The 23409-nt window shown below is 47.7% G+C and overlaps 1 protein-coding gene across 1 annotated transcript in view; it reads right to left on the bottom strand.

The window, feature by feature from the left end:
• Positions 1–1893: 1893 nt before the first annotated feature.
• The window catches only part of LOC144135009 (uncharacterized), a 121022-nt gene continuing 99506 nt past the window's right edge, over positions 1894–23409 (bottom strand). The window contains exons 17-18 of the mRNA XM_077667788.1: positions 11187–11300; positions 1894–2095 (exon numbers count right to left, since the gene is read on the bottom strand). Coding sequence (XP_077523914.1) covers positions 1955–2095; positions 11187–11300 — 255 coding nt within the window. The 3' untranslated portion in view covers positions 1894–1954. The remainder of the gene's footprint in view (positions 2096–11186; positions 11301–23409) is intronic.

Raw genomic sequence — 23409 nt, 5'->3', positions numbered from 1 at the left:
GTCCAAGTTTTCGTTGAGTGCATTCTGCTGCGACACGGCGCTCTGGTTGTGCTCATCACGGCATAACTGACGCAGCACGTCCTGCGTTACAGAAAAGCAAGTCGCCAGACGGCAACTGCATATCATTTCCAGACCAGCGGACTGACGAAACGTCTGAACAGAACCATCGCCAATATGCTCGCCATGTATGTCGATACCAAACACAAGACCTGGGACGTCATCCTGCATTAGGACGTCTTCCCCTACCACGCCGCAGCACAGAAGGCCACCCAGCTGACGCATTTAAGGCAGGGAGGTCACGACCAGGCTATAAGCCATGCTGCCCATCGTTACCGAAGAAGACAACGTCGATGTCGCCGCTCCTACCTTCACCCCGCAGTAGCAGCCCGAAGACGTGCCCGACTACGGATCAAAGACCAGCAGCGGACCGACGCCACACGCTACAACGTAAGACGCAACGCAAAATACAAGCCAGGAGAGAGAGTAAGTTTGGGCGCCCTTTCGCCGCCGTGGATTCGGTGAAAAACTTTTGCACCTCTATTTCGGCCCACACATGTTTCTTCCGCTAAGTGAACTCGTCTATTAAGTCGTTCCTGACGAAATGATTGCATCCAAGCGACGCCGCGTGCGACCTAAAGTTGTCCATGTCGTCCGTCTAAAGCCATATTATGCGCGCTAAAGGACGCAGTGTTCCCACACTCTATTTTGCACAATCCGGCTTACCTGTTTCTAGCCGCCCTGCTTGTTTTAAAGCATCGGATCGATGCTTACTTGAGGGGGGATAAATGTCGCCAGCCTTTGTAGTGTGTTTTCATTCTTCAAAGCTGCCGGCACACCGCTTTTCGCTTTGTGAAGCAATACATGACCAGATTTATCTCGACTCATAGCTTTCATGCGGAGCAGATTCTACGTTATTCCAAAATGTTCTAGCATCTTAGCACGCTGTATCTCGAAAGGTGCCTGCCCCCTTTAAATTGACCACGGCTGAGAGCGGCCTTAACAGGGCTCTAAAGGTCCTCCTATAGAGCCGCCTTGATGGCTCGAAGGCAAGGGAATCGTTCTTTTCCGCAGGTGTCCTTGTAGTCATCCATCTCCACGTTGTACACAGCCAGTCCGTTGGAGTTCTTTGGCATAACGTTGAGCCTGGCCTCTTCGCTCCCTTCTTACACGCCGGACTGCCGCCACTACTGCGTGACAGTATTTCTTTAAACACAAGGGCTGTAAAGAGATTGCTGTTCATTGAAAATTTGACGATGAAGAGATCGCTATTTGCTCTTCACTCGAAACTCAAGCACACAAGAACAAACTAATCGTCGCCTGCACACTGCCCAGATGTTTTCCCTTAGCCTGAAAGGTATTACATTTATCGTTGCCTTACCAAGAGAAATATTACGCCTCTCCTCTTGTCTTTTTATCATATCGTTCTTTGCCCGAGATTTCTCCAGTCAATAAATTATTGTGAATGAATTCTTTCCGCCTCAATTCAATCGGTCCTTTTCGGTTTTTTTTGTAACATAATAATTCAAGATTGCTTCTGTTTCGCAGGCAGCCGGTAAGCTAGCCCAAGAGCAGCTTCAATAGACAGAGGTCGCAGATGTAAGTCAGCAACCGGGTTTAGTGAATAGGAGATCCTTCTCCATCCCCACAAGTCTTCCATGTATTCCAAGACGATCACTTACCGTTTATTTTTTGGAGGTCAGCTAGTCGAGTCTTATTCACGTTATCCCCATTCTATAAATTAGTCACCACGCATTTCAGGCCCTTCATTTCAATCTCCTGACTAGTAATGTTCTGCTCAAGCTCGTTGAAACTTAACTGGCATCCGCCATTTATCCTACGTATTTTTCTTGCAATGTCGAGTAGAAATGCAGGCAAAACTGACACATGGAAAAGTGTGATAAAAACTAGGACTTCTTTTCCAGGACCCCTTTTCCAGGTCCTCCTTTAGCTGCGGTCAAGCCGCGAGCGCCGCCTTGATGGCTCGAAGCCGAGGGAATCTTCCTTTCCCGCAGGCGTCCTCGGAGTCGTCCATCTCCACGTTGTAGACAGCCAGTCCGGTGAAGTTCTTCGGCATAACGTTGAGCCTGGCCTTAGTCTGCGGACAGGTGTCGACAGAGGACCAGATTAAAAGCCAATAGAACTACTGCAGCGTCATTTCTTTGAAATATGAGGTGCTTCTCTAAAGGTGACTATTTTTTCATATAGGGGTTTTTGATCTAAAGGGAAGCTTTTGCAGCATATTAATTCTATTGTTGGCGGACCTCGGAAACAGGCAAAATATGTTTAACTAGTCAATAAATCAATCAATCAATCAATCAATCAAGAAGTTTCATTGAATGACAGGAACTAAATTTATAGACAGATATTTGGACCGATAGCCAATGAGGCTAATCAGCGGTCCAATACAAAATAATATGTAGGTTAGCAGTCACAAACACACTGAAGAAAAACTGATTATGTAGCCTTGCTTCGATACCCAGAAAATGTCTCTTGTATGTCAGTTTTAAATTCCTAGCTTGCTTTATTTCAATTAGCATGAGTGTCAAATGTTACCTCCTGTAAATTCTATTCGTCTTTCTCCTTATAGATTATAACAGATAGGAGGATTAAAATTGCCATTACTGGCTTGTCTAGTGTTGCGGACGGGAATACTGAATCTGCTAAGGGATATTTGGTATTGATAATATTTTAAACCATAAGAGCTATTTTGTAGTCGCGTATAGTAGAGAACGACATAATTTGCATTGCGTAAAAAATGTTTAGAACTTTACGAAGTAGGTAATCCTATGTTTTCAAGGCATGTTTTTTGTAGTGCCAGCAATGGTGATAGAAACGTTTTGTATATGATACTCTGTGATCCGCTGCAAGAACAGAGATGACTTTGACATAATGAACGATAAAGTGGGTCCCTTTGAATGAATGATTAGATTTAATGATTAGATTTTTGATGGCAGAAAAATGGCTTGGCCACAGAGAGTCACAGCTAGTGTATTTGACCCTCAAAGAGTAAGAACGGCCGCCTTATTCCAAAAATTTCGAGCCCGTTCCATGCAAACTGATACCACTGCTGTCGACTACAGTGGCCTTTTCTTGGTATTCTGCGTGTCACTCGGAAGAGACTCCTGTTACATGTTCTACGCATTGTGTCCCGTGCGCAGTTAACTTTAAACGTTTATATAATTATTAGTTTTTCACGGAAACAGGGCGTAGTACAAAGGTTAATGTGAAATCTAAAGAAACACAATGAACCGCAATGCACAAAAACAAATTTTAAACGCGACAGCAGAAAAGAAAGCTACAAATGGTCACCTTTGGTTTCCGCCGCCGTGTTAAACCTTTAAGTGCGCAGATTTTGCTATTCGGTCTTCACGCTTCTGCTGCGCAGTCAAACCAAAGGGTATCATTTGTTGCCTTTTTTCTGCTTTTATGTTCGGTGTTCACTCTCTCTACCCGCCGCGGTGGCTCAGTGCTTAGGGCGCTCGGCTACTGATCCGGAGTACCCGGGTTCGAACCCGACCGCGGTGGCTGCGTTTTTATGCAGGCAAAACGCTAAGGCGTCCATGTGCTGTGTGATGTCAGTGCACGTCAAAGATCCGCAGCTGGTCGAAATTATTCCAGAGCCCTCTACTACGGCCCCTCTTCCTTCCTTTCTTCTTTCACTCCCTCTTTTATTCCTTCCTTTACGGCACGGTTCAGGTGTCCGCCGACATACGAGACACATAATGCGCCATCTCGTTCCCCCCCCCCCCCAGAAAAAAAAAACAATTTCCAATTTCATGCTTCTACAATACCATTTGTTTCTGCAAGTATGTGCCCAGTATGTTCAGTATGTATTCAGTATGTGTGTACAAGTATGTGTTTAGTCTGCAATGCGGAGAAAATTAGGGAACTAGTAAGCAGTTACAAGACTCAAATGCGTAGTACGGAGGTGTATTTTCCAGGCGTTGTACAGCGCAGCGGCACACTTTCCACTTTTCGCACTGCGTCAGATAGGCACTGAGAACACTCATTGTTTTCCCGTATACTTCACTCCTAACGAAAATCTCGCATGCTAACCTCTTGGACACGCATCAGGATCAAATTGGTGGTTTTCATTTTTCACTACGGGTTATTGCCGCGAATATTTGCAGTGTTTGTTCGTTTTTCAAATCTGCCGCCACACCACCTTATCGCTTTCTTTGCGACGCAAGACGCGACTGGATTTATGTCGATTGATCGCAGCCAGGCAAAGCTGATTCTACGTTGTTCCGGAATGTTCTAGTAACTTTGCACGCTTTATCTCGAAAGTTCGCTATCAGCTTTAAATTGAGCACGGCCGACAGCGACGGGCATTCTGTTCGACGACCGCCGAGCACGCGTGTCGCTTCGTCGCCGCCGAGTGATTCAGTCCATTTTAGGTGCAAGTCAGCCCAATAAACAGTTTTATTTTTAGAAGACCTTTTGTCCGTCTTCATCGCTCCTTCGACTGCCGTCATCACTACGTGACATCTGGTGAAGGTGCTGGGTAGCCTTTCATGTTCCGGACGCCCCCTTCAAGTCGTGAAGCCAGCCCTCGGCGCTTCGCCCCCGAGGACGAGCCAGCAGCTCAGCGAGCCAGCCGACGTCTCCAGAAAGAGGAGCCTGAGTTCGGGACCCTGCCGGACCGCACCAGACAGCGAAAAGACGCTGCTACGAGCATCGCAACCTCGCCTAAGATGTCGACACCGATCATACTGCAGCAGCCGCGGGTGCCACCAACTTTCAATGGATCCCTAGGCGAAGACCCTGAAGAATGGTTGGACCAATTTGAGCGCGTGGCGTCATTCAACAAGTTGGATGATGCGGCAAAAAAACATTTTCCAATTTCATGCTTCTACAATACCATTTGGTATTGTTCATTTCGCGGATAACTTCCCGCAAGCTGCTACTGGCAAATTGAGGTCGACGAAAGAGATCGCGAGAAGAAAGCATTCATCACTCCGGATGGGCTGTTTGAGGTCAAGACATGGTAGCTAGTCAAGAGAAAGCTATTGAAGTTATTCACCAGTGTCGCGAGGAAAGAAAGAGCCGAACGACTCCTCGATTCCAGGATCCAGTTTCCGAAGGAGCCAGTCCGCGGTTACGTCGAGGAGATGAAGCGCCTATTTCGCCGCGCCGACCCCGAGATGACCGAGCAAAAGAAAGCTCAGTTTTTGCGCGGCCTAAAAGAACAACTCCTTGGCAGCCTCTTCCGCCAATCCGCCAAAAACAGTCGAGGAAATCATGCAATAAGCCTGCACGATTTAGAAGACCCTCGACGTCCGAGCTCGGCAGTACAATCGCCCTTCGTCTGCCTGTGCAATCCGTTCGGACACGATGGCCACCACCAGCGACGATTTGCGGGAAGTTATCCGCGAAATCGTCCGAGAGGAGCTACGCCAATTACTGCCATTACTCCCCTATCATTATAACGGATCAACACGTCCGACCTCTCCGTGAAAGCCCCTACCGTGTGTCACCGCGAGAACGACAAGCCATCCGGGACCAAGTCGAAGAAATTCTTCGCGACGACGTCATCTAGCCTTCAAACAGCCCATGGGCGGCACCGGTTGTTCTAGTGAGAAAAAAAGACGGCGCACTTCGATTCTGCGTGGATTACCGCCGCTTGAACAACATAACAAAGGACGTCTACCCCCTCCCTCGCATCGACTACACACTGGACCGCCTCTGCAAGGTCAAATATTTCTCAGCGATGGATCTCAAGAGCGGCTACTGGCAAATTGAGGTCGACGAAAGAGATCGCGAGAAGAAAGCATTCATCACTCCGGATGGGCTGTTTGAGTTCAAGGTGATGCCATTTGGTCTCTGTTCCGCACCAGTGACGTTTCAGCGAGTAATGGATACAGTGCTGGCAGGCCTGAGGTGGCAAATGTGTCTGGTATATATAGATGACGTCGCTGTCTTCGCCTCGAACTTTGAAGAGCACCTCAAAAGACTTCGAGTACTAGACGCAATCAAGTCCTCTGGCCTAACCTTTAAAGCAGAGAAATGCCACTTTGCCTACGAAGAGCTGCTGATTCTAGGCCACATCGTTAGCATGGAAGGAGTACGACCAGACCCGCAGAAAACAGCTGCTATTGAACAGTTTCCACCGCCGGCCGATAAGAAAGCAGTGCGCAGAATTCTAGGACTGTGCGCATAATACCGACGATTTGTGAAAAACTTTTCGCGCATCGCCAAGCCTCTGACCCAACTGACGAATGCAGACGCGCCGTTTAAATGGGAAGCGCCGCAAGCAGAAGCCTTCAAGGAACTTCAGCGCCGTTTAGAGTCCCCACCGATCCTTACGCATTTCGACGAAAACGCCGTCCTCGTTCAAAAAAGTGACAGGCTGGAGAAAGTCATAGCATGCGCTAGCCGATCCCTTTCCAAGGCCGAGGCTATCTATTCGACAACTGAGAAGGAGTGCCTTGCCATCAATCTAGGCTACGTCGAAATTTCGCCCCTACCTTTATGGACGACCGTTCAAGGTGGTCAGCGCCCACCACGCGCTCTGCTGGCTTGCCAATTTGAAGGACCCCTCTGGCCGACTCGCTCGATGGAGTCTGCGTCTTCAGGAGTTTGACGTCACCGTCGTTTACAAGTCCGGGCGCAAGCACTCTGACGCCCATTGCCTCTCACGAGCCCCTGTAGATCACCGCCGCCGGACGACGATGAGGACGCCTTCCTGGGACCCATCAGCCCCAGCTCTTTCGCTCAGCAGCAACGCTCGAACCCCGATCTAAAAGGCGTCATCGAGTACCTGGAAGGCAAGGTTTCTTCACCCCCCGCTTCATTCAAGCGAGGACTGTCTTCCTTCTGTGTGCAGAATGAGGCCCTTGTGAAGGAGAACTTTACAGCGAGCAAAACAGCCTACCTCCTTGTTGTACCTACTGGTCTCCGCGAAGAAGTTCTACAGGCTTCACACGACGAGCCGACAGCTGGACATCTCGGGCTTACTCGCAAACTCCGCCGCATTCAAGACAAGTAATATTGGCCCCGACTGTCTGCCGATGTCGCACACTATGTGAAAACCTGCCGAGATTGTCAGCGACGAAAGACTCCTCCCACACGACCAGCAGGATTTCTGAACCCCATTGAACCTCCCTCTAGGCCTTTTCAGCAGATCGGCAGGGACTTGCTTGGCCCTTTTCCAACGTCAACATCTGGAAATAAGTGGATCTTCATAGCGACCGACTACCTGACCCGCTACGCCGAGGCGAAAGCCCTACCGAACGGAACAGCAGCAGAAGTTGCCAAATTTTTCGTGGAGTGCATTCTTCGACACGGCGCCCCCGATCTGCTCATCACGGACAAAGGAACAGCATTCACGGCGGAACTAACGCAAGCCATCCTGCGCTACAGCCAAACCAGCCACCGGAGGACAACTGCATACCATCCGCAGACCAACGGACTGACCGAGCGCCTGAACAAAACCATCGCCGATATGCTCGCCATGTATGTCGATGCCGAACACAAAACCTGGGATGTCATCCTGTCTTACGTCGTCTTCGCCTACAGCACCGCAGTGCAGGAGACGACCCATATGACGCCTTTTAGGCCCATCCTTTGCAGGGAGGCCACGACCACGCTAGACGCCATGCTGCCCAACGTTACAGAAGAAGAGAACGTCGACGTTGCCGCCTACCTTCAACGCTCAGAAGAGGCTCGAAGGCTTGCCCGATTACGGATCAAAGATCAGCAGCGGTCCGACGCCAGACGCTACAACCTACGAAGACGCAACGCGGAATACAAGCCAGGAGACCAAGTCTGGGTGTGGACGCCCATTCGACGCCGTGGATTGAGTGACAAGCTTTTGCGCCGCTATTTCGGCCCTTACAAGGTTCTTCGTCGTCTAGGTGAACTGGATCATGAAGTCATCTCTGACACAATGAGTGCATCCCAGCGATGCGGCGTACGAACAAAAGTTGTCCATGTAGTCCGTCTGAAGCCGTATTATGCGCGCTAAAGGCCGCTGCACTTCCATGCTCTATTTTCGCATCATACTTTTTTTCTCTCACTAGTCACATTATTTGTTTTAATGCATCGGGTCGATGCTTCTTTGATAAGGGAGTAATGCCGCGAATATTTGCAGCGTTTGTTCGTTTTTCAAATCTGGCGCCACACCACCTTTTCGCTTTCTTTGCGACGCAAGGCGCGACTATATTTATCTCGATTGGTCGCAGCCAGGCGGAGCTGATTCTACGTTGTTCCGGAATGTTCTAGTAACTTTTCACGCTTTATCTCGAAAGTTCGCTATCAGCTTTAAATTGAGCACGGCCGACAGCGGCGGGCATTCTATTCGACGACCACCGAGCACGCTTGTCTCTTCGCCGCCGCCGAGTGATTCAGTCTATTTTGGGTGCAAGTCAGCCCAATGAACAGTTTTCTTTTTAGAAGACCTTTTGTCCGCCTTCATCGCTGCTTCGACTGCCGTCATCACTACGAGACAATACCATTTGGTTGTTCAAGTATGTGCCGAGTATGGTCAGTATGTATTCAGTATGTGTGTACAAGTATGTGTTTAGTCTGCAATGCGGAGAAAATTATGGAACTAGTAAGCAGTTACAAGACTCAAATGCGAAATACGGAGGTGCATTTGCCAGGCATTGTACAGCGCAGCGGAACACTTTGCACTTTTCGCACTGCATCAGATAGGCACTGAGAACACTCATTGTTTTCCCGTATACTTTACTCCTAACGAAAATCCCGCATGCTATCCTGTTGGACACGCATCAGGATCGAATTGGTGGTTTTCATATTTCACTACGGGTTATTGCAGTATGTTGACAGTTTCGACAGCACGTAGCACCCGGCCATCTTTCTTTATTATTCTGATAGGCCGATATCGCCCCCCCCCCCCATTTCTCCCCACAGGGAGCCGATAAGCTGACGACTCGATGTAGAACGCAGTGTGCAAGCGCAATACAAAACAGTAATGGTTGGGTTTAATGTAGTTAAACCTGGTAGGACAAAGCACTTGAGGCAACCGCATGCAAGATTTTAGAATCAGCCGATATCGCTATCTATAGCGGTGAGGAGATGGGGGGGTGCCGATTCCACGCGTTGACGGATCAGCTGCGCAAGGTCCGCGTCAAAGGTGAAAGGTTGAGGCTTCACACATACCTCGCGCTTTGCTAGTGAAGTGGAGCTCTCTCTCTAAAAACGAAGACTCTGGCGAGAACAAGCCGCGCGTTGTCCTGTCTGTTTCTTCTCGTGTGTGTCGTTTTCTTGCGCCGTTACACAATGCACTCGACATCGAATCTCACAGCGCCACCGCCTCTTTACTAAATGCCAGTTGTAGTTTTCGAACTCCGTAAGTACAAATAAAATGCATCCTAAATGCACTCGCCAGACACTGCAGATGCACACAAATAAATTAAAATTCTCCCACATCGATGTCACCTTTCGATTCTATTTTCCGCGTTTGCGTATTCATATGTTAAGCTACTCTGTATTTATGTTCTGGCTCTAAGCAGCAGCCTGGAACAGAATTCTAAATATCTTTCAGTGCTAATTCACGCACTTCTGTAAAAAAATCCTCTGGGGTTGGCAGTGTGTCCAAAATAAATGAATAAAATAAAGATGGCAGTAGATCAGGCCTCAGGGCGACAATCAGTTCTATGACCAATGACAGCACATTTCTATTTGCAGGAACCTTTCTTGGTAAATCTTCCAATTCAAACTCACGAAACCGTGGGTAAGGGCGCCTTAACCATTTCACTGCGGCAAATTATATAAATTTACTTCGTTTATTTCCTACGAAGCAAACTTCTCAAAAACAAAGCGCGCCAGTAGAACACCGACAGACGAAAATATCTGCTGCATCCTAGAAGACCTCTTAGTTTCATGTAATTCGAATCGAGAAGCATGATTGAAATTTTTTTTTCGTCCTGTCATCCCTTTGGCTCTGTTTTGGGCAGTGTGTTAGTTGCAGTGCTAAGAGTCCTATGATCTGCTTAATAGTGTTTTAGCGGGAGTTGAAAGTAGGAGATTCAACATTAAGTCTTCCCGCTGCAGGTCTAAAATTTGCGTCCATTCATGCGTTTCTGAAAGCTCGTCTCGAGTAGCAGAGTGGTGCGACTACGACCATACTGACTAAAAAACAGCACTGGGTCTATAGGTAAGGAAGAAAGAGCCTTCTACGAACCTAAAGCTCATTCCTTATCTCCCACTCCTCCAGCTGTGCTATTAAACACATCGTGCAAATATTTCGCTGCCCCGTTTCAGGATGGTGCACTCAATTGTGTATAGATTGAAAATCGTCCTTCTAAGGGCCGATAAAAGACGTCCACGTTCATCTGGACTGCTGGGGATGAGAACGATTATTATTGACATAGATATATGGTAGCCCTTAAGAGCCTCAGATTCCGACAATAGCCCACTCAGCAGGTTTTGACCAGAATCATCTGGATCATACCGAATGAATCTTGCAGATCTAGAGGCAAGCTCTTTTCCCAGCTTATAATGTTCAAGACGACGCCTTGTATGGTTTAGGTATTTAGGGGCATTAGGCCCCAAAGCAACTCCGGCTATGCGGGACGCCTTAACGAAGGGCTCCGAAAAGTTCGGCCATCTGAGGTTCTTTAACATGCGCTGACATTCATAATTCGACCGCCGCGGCCGGGACCGAACCCACGTCTTTCGAGCGCCACAACCACTGAGCCACCACGGTTGCTGACGCCTTATATTATTTGCTTGAGAGCTTAAGGATGCCTCGTCTGATGGCTTGTACACAGAAGAAATTGAGGCAGCGTGCTATCAGGAGAAGCAGTCTCTAGGACGTTATAAAATCATTTATGCACATAGGCGCCATGTCTGTCAGCGATTTGAGCATTACACTGCAACACAAGTGTGGACCACTCTCAGTATTGCGGCTAAAAATAGAGCTATCGACTTCGTTCGAGGATCATGTGTCCTAGCGAATTTTGTCCTCGACTCTGCGATGGCCTATAATCTGTCGATTTGTATGACCCGGTCATTAGTGTCACGTCTTAACGTTGCCTCAATCCTAAAAAGGCGCGGGGACACAGTGAGGACCACGGTACATTACCGCCACATAAATCGTGCTCACGTGCACAGGGCTTGTGAAGCGCATCTATCAAAGCTAGCTACCGTGTGCTCCATATGATTAAACCGAGATGTTCGCGGCTCTTCTGAAATCTCGAAACAGGCCACACGCGGCATACCTTGGCTTTAAACGTGCTGGGCGAGTCAAAAAGGGCGAGGAACTTCTTCTGCTGATCGGCGATGTACATTGTCCCGTGGTCAGAGCTGTCCTTTTCTGCCTTCATCTTGCATACCTTAAAATGAAGTAACAAGAACAATACAGACATCTCGGGTGACAATTCTCTGAAAGTAATTAGACTTTTCCTCGATGTTGACTTTGATGCTTTTTACCTTTACTCTGAGTCAGGGTTTCACACACGTGACCTCGCAAGCAGCACAGGTAACTGGCCCAATATTATAAATGTACTGGCAAAGGCTGGTACTACAAATAGAAGGAAACAAAATTTGCATTGCAGGGCCGATTACCAATTATGCTTGGGGAGAAGTTTTATGGAAATTCAAAGTGGACGAATATGGTGAGGTGGGTGGGCGGTGTTTACGAAGGGTAGAGATATTCGAGTGTGGAGGAGAGGGCTGGGTGGCAGCCCCCTCGCTAAGAACGTGGGGAAAAAAGTTAAAGGTGGGTATTAATTGCTTCAGGCCAGCAGGTGGCTTTCTCAGTGCGTCCTTGAATTCGGTTTCGCAGTTGATTTTTCTTTCGCAGCTGCGTGGCCTTTAGTGGTGGAGGTCTTGTGAATGGTGAACGGGTGAGGACTTGGTGGTGGATGACGTTTATGGAGGGTGGAGACTTCATTCTCCGAAGTTAAGCAAACTTCATTTTCGCATTGTAATGTTAGTACTACTTACACAGTAATGACCACCACTAATCAATTCATCATTCACCTCCTTCACAAACACACTTTTGGCAACAGCCATGATTCAGCAACGTTACGTCCATTGTGGCGTCAAAGCCCTGCCAATCGATCTTAGTCGCTCCAACTTTAGGCGAGCCCTGAGGTCCATATACGAACGAATAACGTTTTTCTCATCCACCTAGATAACACTCTGACCGTAAACTAAAGATACATTTTCCTTTCAATAGCGTTCATTATGCCACACTGTATGAATGACTGGGTGCAGGGCGCGGCTGCAGAAAAGGCAGCCCCCTTCGAGTCGCAACGCCGATGATTAGCAGATGCCGAGAGTAGACGTCCCCTGGGATTGCTACGTGCATGTTTTATATTTTCATTTCTTTTAGCCGTCATGCCTAAATAGTTTGTTTTTTTTCATTCGCATTTTTTACTACAGCGAATGATGTAACCCTTGTAGCTGTTTCCTTTGATGTAAATTGTTTTGCTGCGCTTGTTCAGAAGCGTATTATCAGATTTCAGGGTTCGCTGACACACGGAGGACTAGCATGGGCCATTGTGGCTTATGTCGCTGGAGTGAGCGCCTCGCATAGTTTTCTTTTAAGCATAAGTGCATAAGTGAGTTAAAAACTAATGCGACTTTGGCTACGATGTGTGCCAAGTTTTGCAATGTAGTGCAAAAGTGTCAGCGCTATGCTGTCATGTAAGACGCTCTTAATGTCCCTGCAAAGACAACTTAGAACTGCTGTCTTTACTCTGTGCCTTCTTTATCCTGAACATTTTGTTCTTTTTATCATCAAGTTTAAGTGCTTTTCTTTCGCCAAAATTAGGAACGACGTGGCTTCCGTCCCCCGTCCCCCCCCCCCTCCCCCCCCCAAAAAAAAACATTAAAGAAAATGAAACACTCACTCAACTAACCCCGGCAACACAGATATCCACAAATGCGTTTACAAGATGTGTGGTGAGTAAAAACTAATGCAACTTTGGCTACGATATCTGCCAAGTTTTGAAATGTTGTGCAAAGGTGTCAGAAGTATGCTATATCCTATATCTCTGTATCCAAACACCTGGCATTTATCGGAGGTAAGCCGCATGCTGCACGACTAGAGGTACACCCTGGGCTCAGATATGATCGCTAATGCTCGGTTTCGGGTACTATTCCAAGCTGTGCAGCTCATACTGGCTGACATGATGGTCGAAAGGACGGACTGAGACATTGACTCTCATTGGTGGTGCAGCTCTTAGCTGCGACCACATCGTGGCGTCTTCGTGGCGGCGGACGATCGAGCTATTATGATCGCGTACCGACCTTCCGCCTAAGTCGATTAGCACGCGTACTCTCCCGTGTGCTGACGATGAGCCAAGTAAACTCGTCGGCGCAGTAACGATTCCCGGCGTCGTCAGCAGGGAAGTGGACGCGATATTCGGAGGTCGTGGGTTCGGATCCCACCAGAGTCATGGTTTTTTTTTGCTGCTTTATACGCATTGTTTTATGCGACAGATTAATCGCACTATTCTCCCATTGATCAGCGTTAGAAACTAAATGAAAAATAGAAGCATTTTTCTGTGCACCTTGGTTGCGGTTACTGTTGGCATAAGAGGGCTCTCTCACTGTTTTCGCCCTCGCCGTTGGGTGACGTTCCACGTAACACTCTCGGTATTACAGGACGTGCTACGTCCGCACCAATGGACGCGGGTGGCGCTGGTGAACACTCTCATCGTTCGCTTACACGCAAAACATAAATACTCACGAAAGCAGCAGATTTTACAGCCGCCGCAGTAGCTCAGTTGGTAGAGCAGCGGACGCGATATTCGGAGGCCGTGGATTCGGATCCCACCGACGGCATGCTTGTTTTTTCCGCTGCTTTATATGTCATTTTCTTTAAGCGATAGACTAATCGAAGTATTATCCCACTGATAAGCACAACACATTAAAAAAAATTACACGTTCCTCTAAGCACCTTGGTTCCGGAACTGTTGGCTCCCTTCAGAGGTATGTCAAAACGAGCCCCTCATTTCCTTACCTTGTCTGCCTGTGTATTATATATATATATATATATATATATATATATATATATATATATATATATATATATATATATATATATATATATATATATATATATATATATATATATATATATATATATATATATATATATATATATATATATATATATATATATATATATATACTTATGAAGGGAGCCAACTGTCCCCGAAACTAAGGTGCATAGGCGAATGTTTAATATTTTTTTCAATGTGTAGTGCTAATCAGTGGGACAATAATACTTATATTATTCTATCGCTTAAAGAAAATTACTAATAAAGCAGCAGAAAAAACAACCATGCTGCCGGTGGGATCCGAACCCACGACCTCCGAATGCCGCGTCCGGTGCTCTTACCAACTGAGCTACGGCGAGGGCTGTCCAATCTGCTGCTATCGTGGGCATTTATGTTTTATTGGGTGTACGCGAACCTTGAGAGTGTTCACCAGCGCCACCCTCGTCCATAGCGGTGGAGGTAGCACGTCCTGTAATACCACGAGTGTGACGTGGAACGTCATCTAATGCCGAGGGCGGAAACTGTGCGAGAGCCCTCCTGTGTTACCTATGGCATCAAGACTGCCAGAACCGAGATCTTTGTTAAGCAATTAGCAGACAAGGTAAAGGAAATGTGGGACTCGTTTTGATAAACTTATGAAAGGAGCCAACCGTCACCGAAACCTAGGTGAATAGGGGAATGTTTAATTTTTTTTAATGTGTAGTGCTAATGAGTGGGATAATCATACTTAGATTACTCTCTAATAATACTCTTCAAGAGCTACATACAGAAAATATCGAAGCTATCAGTACAGCAAAAGATATGTACTTTTCCGGACTAGCTGAATCTATTAAGACAAATACAAAAGCTTTTTGGAGCTATCTAATAAAGACGCGCAAGGAAAGGACGGTTATTCTGAGTATTCTCCACAATGGAATCCAGATATTCGAAACCAGCGCCAAAGCGGACTGTTTTAACAATTACTTCCAATCAGTGTTTCTAAAAAAAGAAAAAAAAGGAATACTTTTCCTAGTACTACTTCCAGTATGCCAAACATAATGTCTGCAATTACGATTACACTGGAAGGTATAAGGAAGTGTCTCAATTCTATGAATGAAGCCAAAGCCACTGGTCCATACGGAATCTCTCCGAAGATAATCAGAAACTGTTCTTTCATTATATCTGAGTACTTACAAATCATATTCTGCAAAACCCTCGAAAGTGGCATACTCCCTAAAGATTGAAAAAAAGCCTATGTAGTACCAGTGTTTAAAAGCGGCTATAAATTCTCCGTAAATAACTATAGGATAATTTCACTTTTTTCCATATGTTGTAATGTTTTTGAGCGCATTCTTTATACCAATATAATTAAGCACTTAGAAGGAAGCCATTTTTTCTTTCCAAATCAGCATGGTTTCCGCAAAGGAGTGAGCTGCACCACTCAGTTAATTGAACTAGTTAATGAGCTTGGAGATACTTCCGCAAAAAGAATGCGTACCGATGCAGTCTTTCTTGATTATCGCAAAGCATTTGATTCCGTATCACATGATCTGTGTATACACAAAATGAGAACTCTAAACTTAGATACAAAAGTCATCAAGGTTATTGAAGACTACCTAAACGACAGAACGCGAAGCGTAGTTATTGGTGGCAAGAATTCTAGTTTTGCTCAAATCACCTCGGGAGTGCCGCAGGGCTTTGTCCTAGGACCGCTACTCTCTTTAATTTACATCAATGATATCGCTTCAAACATTTCCTCACAAATGAGACTATTTGCAGACGACTGCGTTGTGTATAGAGCTATTTGCAATCAACCTGATATAGATGCACTCCAGCATGACCTAAACAGTATAGCCTCCTGGTGGAAAACTGGGAGCTTAGCCTGAATACAGACCAATGTTACCAGGTAACATTTACTAAATCTAAAATCACTTGTGAACCCACCTACAAACTGGGTGATTCGATGCTAAGAAAGGTGAATGAGGTTAAATATTTAGGTGTTCTTTTGACGGCAGATCTGTCCATTTCTAGCCTTATTACCTCGACTGTCCAAAGGGCCGGGAAAATGCTTAGGGCCTAACCCTTAGGACTGCCCCTCAGATTCTAAACATTACAGCATATATGTCGCTGGTAATGCCGCAGTTAAAATATGCATCCGCTTTATGGGATCCCACTCAGCGGTACCTGATTGATAAAATAGAAGCCATACAAAACCGCGCTGCTAGATTCATATCAAGGCAGTACTCCGGACACTTAAGCGTTACAGAAATAAAGAAGCAAGTCGGACTAGAGCCGCTACACACAAGACGCCAAAAGCACCGCCTGAAACTACTACATGCAATATACACTGACTCAACAGGCATTGACAAGCTTACATACCACAAACCACCCCATTATGTTTCAAATAGAAGAGACCACAGTTTCAAAATACGCGAAATTACCTGCAAAACAAACTACATGAAGTATTCATCTTTGCCTCGTAGTATTTCTGAATGGAATAAGTTCCCGGTTGACGTCGTGGGTGCTCCCCGAGATGTATTTTTAAGTCTAATCAGTGACTTGTAATTGCACTGTTCTTTTAAGCCCCATTGACTGTACGCTTTCTCCTAAAGCGCATGCATGCATTTTTGGTTTCTGCTTTTTGTCTTTTTTTTGTTCTACTGATCTTGATGCATTGCTCTTTTGTCATCCCTCCATTTTGGGGTTATTATATTCACGTACTCGTCACTTTATGCTGCACCCACTCCCCTGCTAAAATTCTTCGGCGCTGCAGGGTGTACTCTAAATAAATAATCTATCGCTTAAAGAAAATTACTAATAAAGCAGCAGAAGAAACAACCATGCCGCCGGTGGGATCCAAACCCACGACCTCCGAATATCGCGTCCGGTGCTCTTACCAACTGAGCTACGGCGACGCCTTTCCAATCTGCTGCTATCGTGGGTATTTGTTTCATTGGGTGTACGCGAACCTATAGAGTGTTCGCCAGCGCCACCCTCGTTCATAGCGGCGGACGTAGCACGTCCTGTAATACCACGTGTGTGACGTGGAACATCGTTTGGAATGTAGCAGGAGCCGATCACAGGCCGAAAGGGAGCAACCGGAATTCGTACATACCGTCCGGTGTAATAAAGGCGGTGGTTTCCCGGTCGCGTTTGTCCACCTTGATTCGCCTATAGCCGCTTCGTAAATCTAGGGATAAGTACTTGGCGCGGCGCAGCCGGTCCTGCGAGTCATCAATACGCGGAAGAGGAGAAACATCTTTTCGTGACTTTGTTTAAACGTCTGTAATCAACACAGAACCGTAGGGTTCCATCTGAATTTGCTACTAGAACAACAGGAGACGCCCACGGGCTCCTTGACGGCTGTATCACGTCTTCCTGGAGCATTTCTTTAACTTGGAGGCGAATGGCATAACGCTCCTTGGAAGAGAGCCGGTAAGGCGGCTGACATAACGGCCGCTGGTTGGCGTCAGCAATAATTCGGTGCTTTGTGAGCGGCGTCTGCCTGACCTTAAAGGTCGAGGCAAACAGTCGCAGAAAGGCTGGATAGCGCTTTCCAGGCAGTGTTTCTGCTTAGATGGGAGGCTCGGGTTCACGTCAGTTTTTATGGGAGTGGTAGGTTCCTCCACTGATGCCGGGGCTCCGTACAAAGAGTGCTGTCCCGCGAATTCGCTGAGTTCTTCGAAAAATGCAATAGATGTTTTGCCAGGAAACCACTGAGGTTCACAGCCAAAATTGGTCACCAAGAGTTTGGTTCGGCCATTGTTGAGTTCAACAATTCCTAGAGAAACAAAAAGTTGCCGACCAAGGATCAGCGACATGTTGGTTTCAGCGATGCCACGAGTTCCAGTGATGTCGCAATCTACGGTAACAAACATGCTAACTCTTGACTGCATTAATACGTGGTCGTCAAAAACGCGTAACTTAGTCCCGCGTGGTTCGGGATCGCCGTCAACAAGAGATTGAGTGGAAAATGACACGACCAGCTCCTGAAGGTTGATGACGGCACCGTACTCCCGAAGGAAATTCATACCGAGTATCAGGTCTTTGTAGCACTCGGGCAGCACAGCAATGTAACCAGGGAAAGTAGCACCGCAAATCTGTATTCGTGACATGCAGACGCCAATCTGCGTAACCACATGGCCGCCGGCGATGCGGATCTGCGGTCCAGACCAAGGGGTCACCACCTTTGAGTGCTGTGGCTAACCGACTGCTCATTACAGAAAAATCAGCGCCGGTATCCACAAGTGCGATCACATCGCGATTATCAGCGGTTACTGGGATTTGGGCAGACACCAGTCGGTCACAGCACGTCGTTGTCGTTGTGGTCGGTCGGATAGTAGCCGCGGAACGTCAGATAGAGGCTCCTGACTTGGTCCAATAGCGGCGGCCCTACCCCGGGAGGACGCAGTCTTCAGTTTTCCCGATGTGGGGACGTGCCTCTGAACTGGCCAAAAGACGACGGGCGGCTTGGTGAAGATAACCGCCTTGCAGTTGGCGACAGGGACTGGCGTCGCTGCGAGGTCGATGGCTGCACGTTATCGGACAGATATCGCTCGATATCCCGCGGCCGTTCTGCGTAGCGCGGTCGAGGTTCGTCAGGGGAAAACTCCTGCAAGCTCATTCTGCTGTAGGGGCCGTGACGGAGGATGTGGCCGGGCGACCCGCAGTGGTAGCAGAGTGGCCTATTGTTTGGAGTACGCCAAACGTGCGCTTTTCTCATGGTAGATCGGTACTCCTGCGGTTCGGCGGGTATAGCTGCAAGTGGATACCGCTATGAAGGCACAGGAGTGACTGGGTAAGAGGCTTTCATCACTGGCCCAGAACGACTTTGTAGTGCTTCACTGTATCTCTTCACGTAGGGCGCCGGCTGCGGAGCTGGTGGCCTCTGAACCACTCACCGTATTTCATCTCGGACCACGCCCGGTAAGGCTGCGATGCGACGCTGGCTTGTGGAGCTTCGAAGCTAAGTTTCTCGAGTTTTTCGCGCACCAGGGTCCTCCCAAGCCGTCGAAGCTCCTCAGTGGGTAGCGACGTAGGCGTACAGTAGTGAGCGGATGCTACACTAGCATGACGACCGTAGTGCGCGCCACGTTCCTGCAGAGAACGCTCCATGCTTGTTGCCTCCTCGGCAAAGTCGGCCACTGTTCTTGGCGGGTCACATACCAGTCCGGCAAACAACTGCTCTTTTACTCCGCGCATTAAGTGGCGTACCTTCTTGGCCTCGGGCATACCAGGGTCGGCGCGATGGTAAACTCCTGTCATGACCTCCTCAATGAACAAGCCGACGCTCTCGTTCAGCTGCCGCGACCTCGATTGCAAGGCGATTGCAGCCTTCTCCTTTCTTTCGCTTGTGTTGAACGTGGCTAAGAGCCCTCGGCGAAAAACCTCTCAGTTAGTGAAGGAAGCTTCATGGTTCTCATACCACATTTTGGCCGAGTCCTGTAGTGCAAAGTAGACATTCCGTAATTCGCGCTCACCGTCTCACTCGTTTAAACCCGCAACACGGTCAAAGCTGGCAAACCAGTTTTCGACGTCCTCAAACCTCTCACCGTGGAACGATGGTGACGACCGAGGTGTATGAAGTACGAACGGCGAGGCATTCCCGGATTGTTGACTTGTCTGGCTAGCCGAAGTGGACGTCGTGGCCCTTGCTAATGTTGTGAGTTGGCCGAACTCCGGTTGTAGGCCTCGCAGGGTGCGGCTCGCCTTGTGGACTGGTGTTGTGGCCACACGTTGAGAACTGACGTCAAGGGTGTCCTCTTGGTCAGCGTGCATTGGCGTTACCCAGCTGCTCCACCAAATATGTCACTGAGAAACGGTTGACGTACGCAACAGCCGGTTTTCTTGCGTTACTTATAGGCGCAAGACGTTGTTGAGACGCGCAAGGCAGCAGGCAGCACGGGAGATGAAGACGACAAAGCATCTAGCCCCGAGATGGCTCAAGGCTTGCCAACTGCCAGGAAATAGAGTTTAGCCGCGGTACGGCGGGAAGCTCCGGCCCTGTCTGCATTTTATTCTGTTTATTTGTGCACCTTACACGCCGCCGCTTTGTTGCCTTGATGGATAGCCATTATCCCCTCCCGCTCCGTGTTTTCCTTTTCTTTTTTCCTCGTCCGGAGTCGGCTCCCCGCGGCTGCGGGGTGGGCGGCGGGGGTCAGCACGTTTTTTTTTATTTGTTCCCCTTTTTTCCCTTTCTATCTGTATGTTTTCTAGTATTCTTTGCCTCCGTTTGTTTCTTTTGTTCATGTGTCGTACATGTGTGCCAGTGCCAACTGCTTAAGAAGAGGAAGAAGACCCCTGTAACCGTAGTCTTGAGAAAGGACAGGCTCTGTCCGAAACGTCGACTCAAAATAAATCTATGGCTGCTAAATGAAGCGTTTTCAACTTTGAATTTTTGCCTCTAGCAACCAAATACGTTTATCTTTCTCTACTATATATATATATATATATATATATATATATATATATATATATATATATATATATATAGAGAGAGAGAGAGAGAGAGAGAGAGAGAGAGAGAGAGAGATGTGCAATATATTATAAGATGGCGCAGCCATGGCTTAGAGGTTGAGCGTCCGCCTCGCGTGCAAGAGGACCGGGGCTCAAATCCTGGTGCCGGGCAATTCTCCACCATGTTTGAAAAAAAAAATCCACGTGTCGATGGAATTGCATAACCAGGCCTGGGGGGCGGCCTGATCTCGGTGGAGACACCCGACAACGCACTCCCTCACCAGAACAGGATTTGGTCACCCTGTGGTAGTACTTGGCCAAAACATTCTATGAACAAACTAATTAACCCCCGCCCTCAGTCCCCAGCGGCTGCGGAGCAACTGACCACGGCGGCGGTCAGACTGGTGACGCAGCAGAGGGTTCTAGGAACTTCTGGCTCCGGACAGGCCGCCATTGAAATCTGAGCCTGGCAGCGTTCAACGCTAAACTTTATGTAGTGAGGCTTGCCTAGCAGTGCTGTTCCATGATCTAGCGGGAATTAAATAGGATATCTAAGGGCTTAGTGAAGTGCGGAGGACAGGTGAGGCACACACAGTACTAAAGGACGGACACATACTGTGCTATTGCGGATTAGCGGACAGAGGAGAACTAGGTGTGGGATTCATTATTAAGAAGGATATAGCTGGCAACGTATAGGAGTTCTATAGTATTAGCGAGGGGGTAGCAGCTATTGTAATTAAGCTGAATAGAAGGTACAGGCTGAAAGTGGTGCAGTGGTGCAGGCCTACGCGCCCACATCCAGCCATGGTGTCCAGACCGTTGAAAGTTTCTATGAAGGCGTGGAATCGGCAATGAGCACAGTAAAATCACAGTACGCTGTACTGATGGGCGACTTCAATGCGAAGGTGGTCACGAAGCAGGCTGGTGACAACGTGGCAGGCGACTATGGGATAGGTCCCAGAAATAACAATGGAGAGTTCTTAGTCGAATCCGCAGATAGAAATAATTTACGGATCATGAATACCTTCTTCCGGAAACGAGAGAACAGGAAGTGGACCTGCAAAAGCCCCAAAAATCGACTTCATACTGTGCGCTCAACCTGGCATCGTTCAGGATGCGGCCGTACTATGAAAGATGCGCTGTAGCGACCACAGAATAAAAAGTTTCGAATTAGCAAAGACTTGAAGAGGGAACGGAAGAAGCTATTGAAGAGCAAATCCATTAACGAATTAGGGGTAAGAGGCAAAGTAGAGGTATACAAGATATCGCTGCAAAACAGATATTGAGCTTTAACTGAGAAAGACGATCTTCATGTTCATACAATCAACATACACCACATTGTTTTACGACATGGCGCCCCATCCTCCGTCATCACCGATAGGGCACCGCGTTTACAGCGCAGCTCATGCACGAGGTGTTCCAGCTGAGTCACACGAACCACCGCAAGACTACTGCATACCACCCTCAGCAAAACCTTAGCAGACATTTAAAAAATTATATAAAGCGCACTTAGGACAACAGACAAGGGAGACCAAGCAACACAAGCGCTTGCTCGCAACTGCGCGTTTATTCGAGAAACACACAAACACACAAGTACGCTTTATATAATTTTTGAAATGAAAAACCAACTAGCTCAGATGTCAATTCTGCCTTAGCAGACATGCTCGCAATGTACGCCGACGTACAGCACAAGACGTGGGACGAGAACCTCCCATATGTGACGTTTGGCTACAACGCGGCGATTCAGGAAACTTGATTTACGCCGTTTCGCCTCGTCTACGGTCGTGATGTCCAAACGATGCTCGACGCCATGCTCCCGTGCCCCCCTGACGACCAGGCGCTCACGCCAGACGCCGAGGAATTTACCCTGCACGCAGAGGAAGCCCGCCAACTGGCCCGAATGCACATCCGCCGGCAGCAGGCAACGGATGCAGAACGCTACAACCAACGACATCGCAACGTCGAGTGCCACCCCGACGACAAAGTGTGGGTATGGACCCCGGTACGTCGCCCCGGCCTGTCGGAGAAGCTCCTGAGTCGCTACTTTGGGCCATACACAGTGCTGCGCCGCATCACGGATGTGACGAATGAAGTCCTCCCCGATGGCACTCTGCCCAGTTCGCGCCGTCGGCCGCAGCCTGAGGTCGTGCACGTACTGCGTATGAAGCCGTACTTAACGCAGTAACGGGCACCTCGTTTACTCCAAGCGCACCCACGTTTTTGCTTCCTTTTTTTGGATGGGGAGAGGGAATAATGCCGCCAGGTGTCCCCGGGCGGGAGGACAAAGAAGTGAGCCGCGCGTGCTCTTTTGCAGCTGCGATACTGCTTGATTCCTTGCGGCCTGTGCCTAAGCTCTTGATTCTGCAATCCATTTGTGACAATATGGAGAGAATCGAGCATTCTCTAAAGAACTGAGGTAGCCTAAAAACGCTGAAGAGAATATTAGGCATAGGTAAACATCCGATGTATGCGTTAAGAGACAAGGAGGACAATGTCATTAGCAATATCAATAATATAGTTAACGCAGCCGAAGAGTTCTACACAAATCTCGACAGTGGCCAAAGTGGCCAATGTAATCAGAGCGTTATTGAGAGAGACAGCAGCGCGCAGTAATGCGTCATCCCACCAGTAACAAAAGATGAAGTAAATACAGCCTTAGGAGCAATGGAAAGGGAAAAAGCAGCTGGGGAGGATAAGGTAACAGCAGACTTGTTGAAGGGTGAGAAGGAGATTGTGCTAGAAAAACTAACCACCCTGTTTACGCAATGCCTAATGACTTCGTCTTTACCAGAAGCTTGGAAGAATGCAAACATTATCTTAATTCATAAGAAGAGACACGCCTAAGACTTGACAAATTACAGACGGATCAGCTTACTATTCTTCTCTACAAGGTATTTATAAAGGTAATCGCTAATTGAGTCAGGGCAATCTTAGCCTTTAATTAACCAAATGATCAAGCTGGCTTTCGTAAACGATATTCCACAATAGATCAAGT

This window comes from Amblyomma americanum, chromosome 5 (genome assembly GCF_052857255.1).
Source record: "Amblyomma americanum isolate KBUSLIRL-KWMA chromosome 5, ASM5285725v1, whole genome shotgun sequence".
In the NCBI taxonomy this organism is placed as follows: domain Eukaryota; kingdom Metazoa; phylum Arthropoda; class Arachnida; order Ixodida; family Ixodidae; genus Amblyomma; species Amblyomma americanum.
This window is presented reverse-complemented; position numbering and strand designations above follow the sequence as displayed.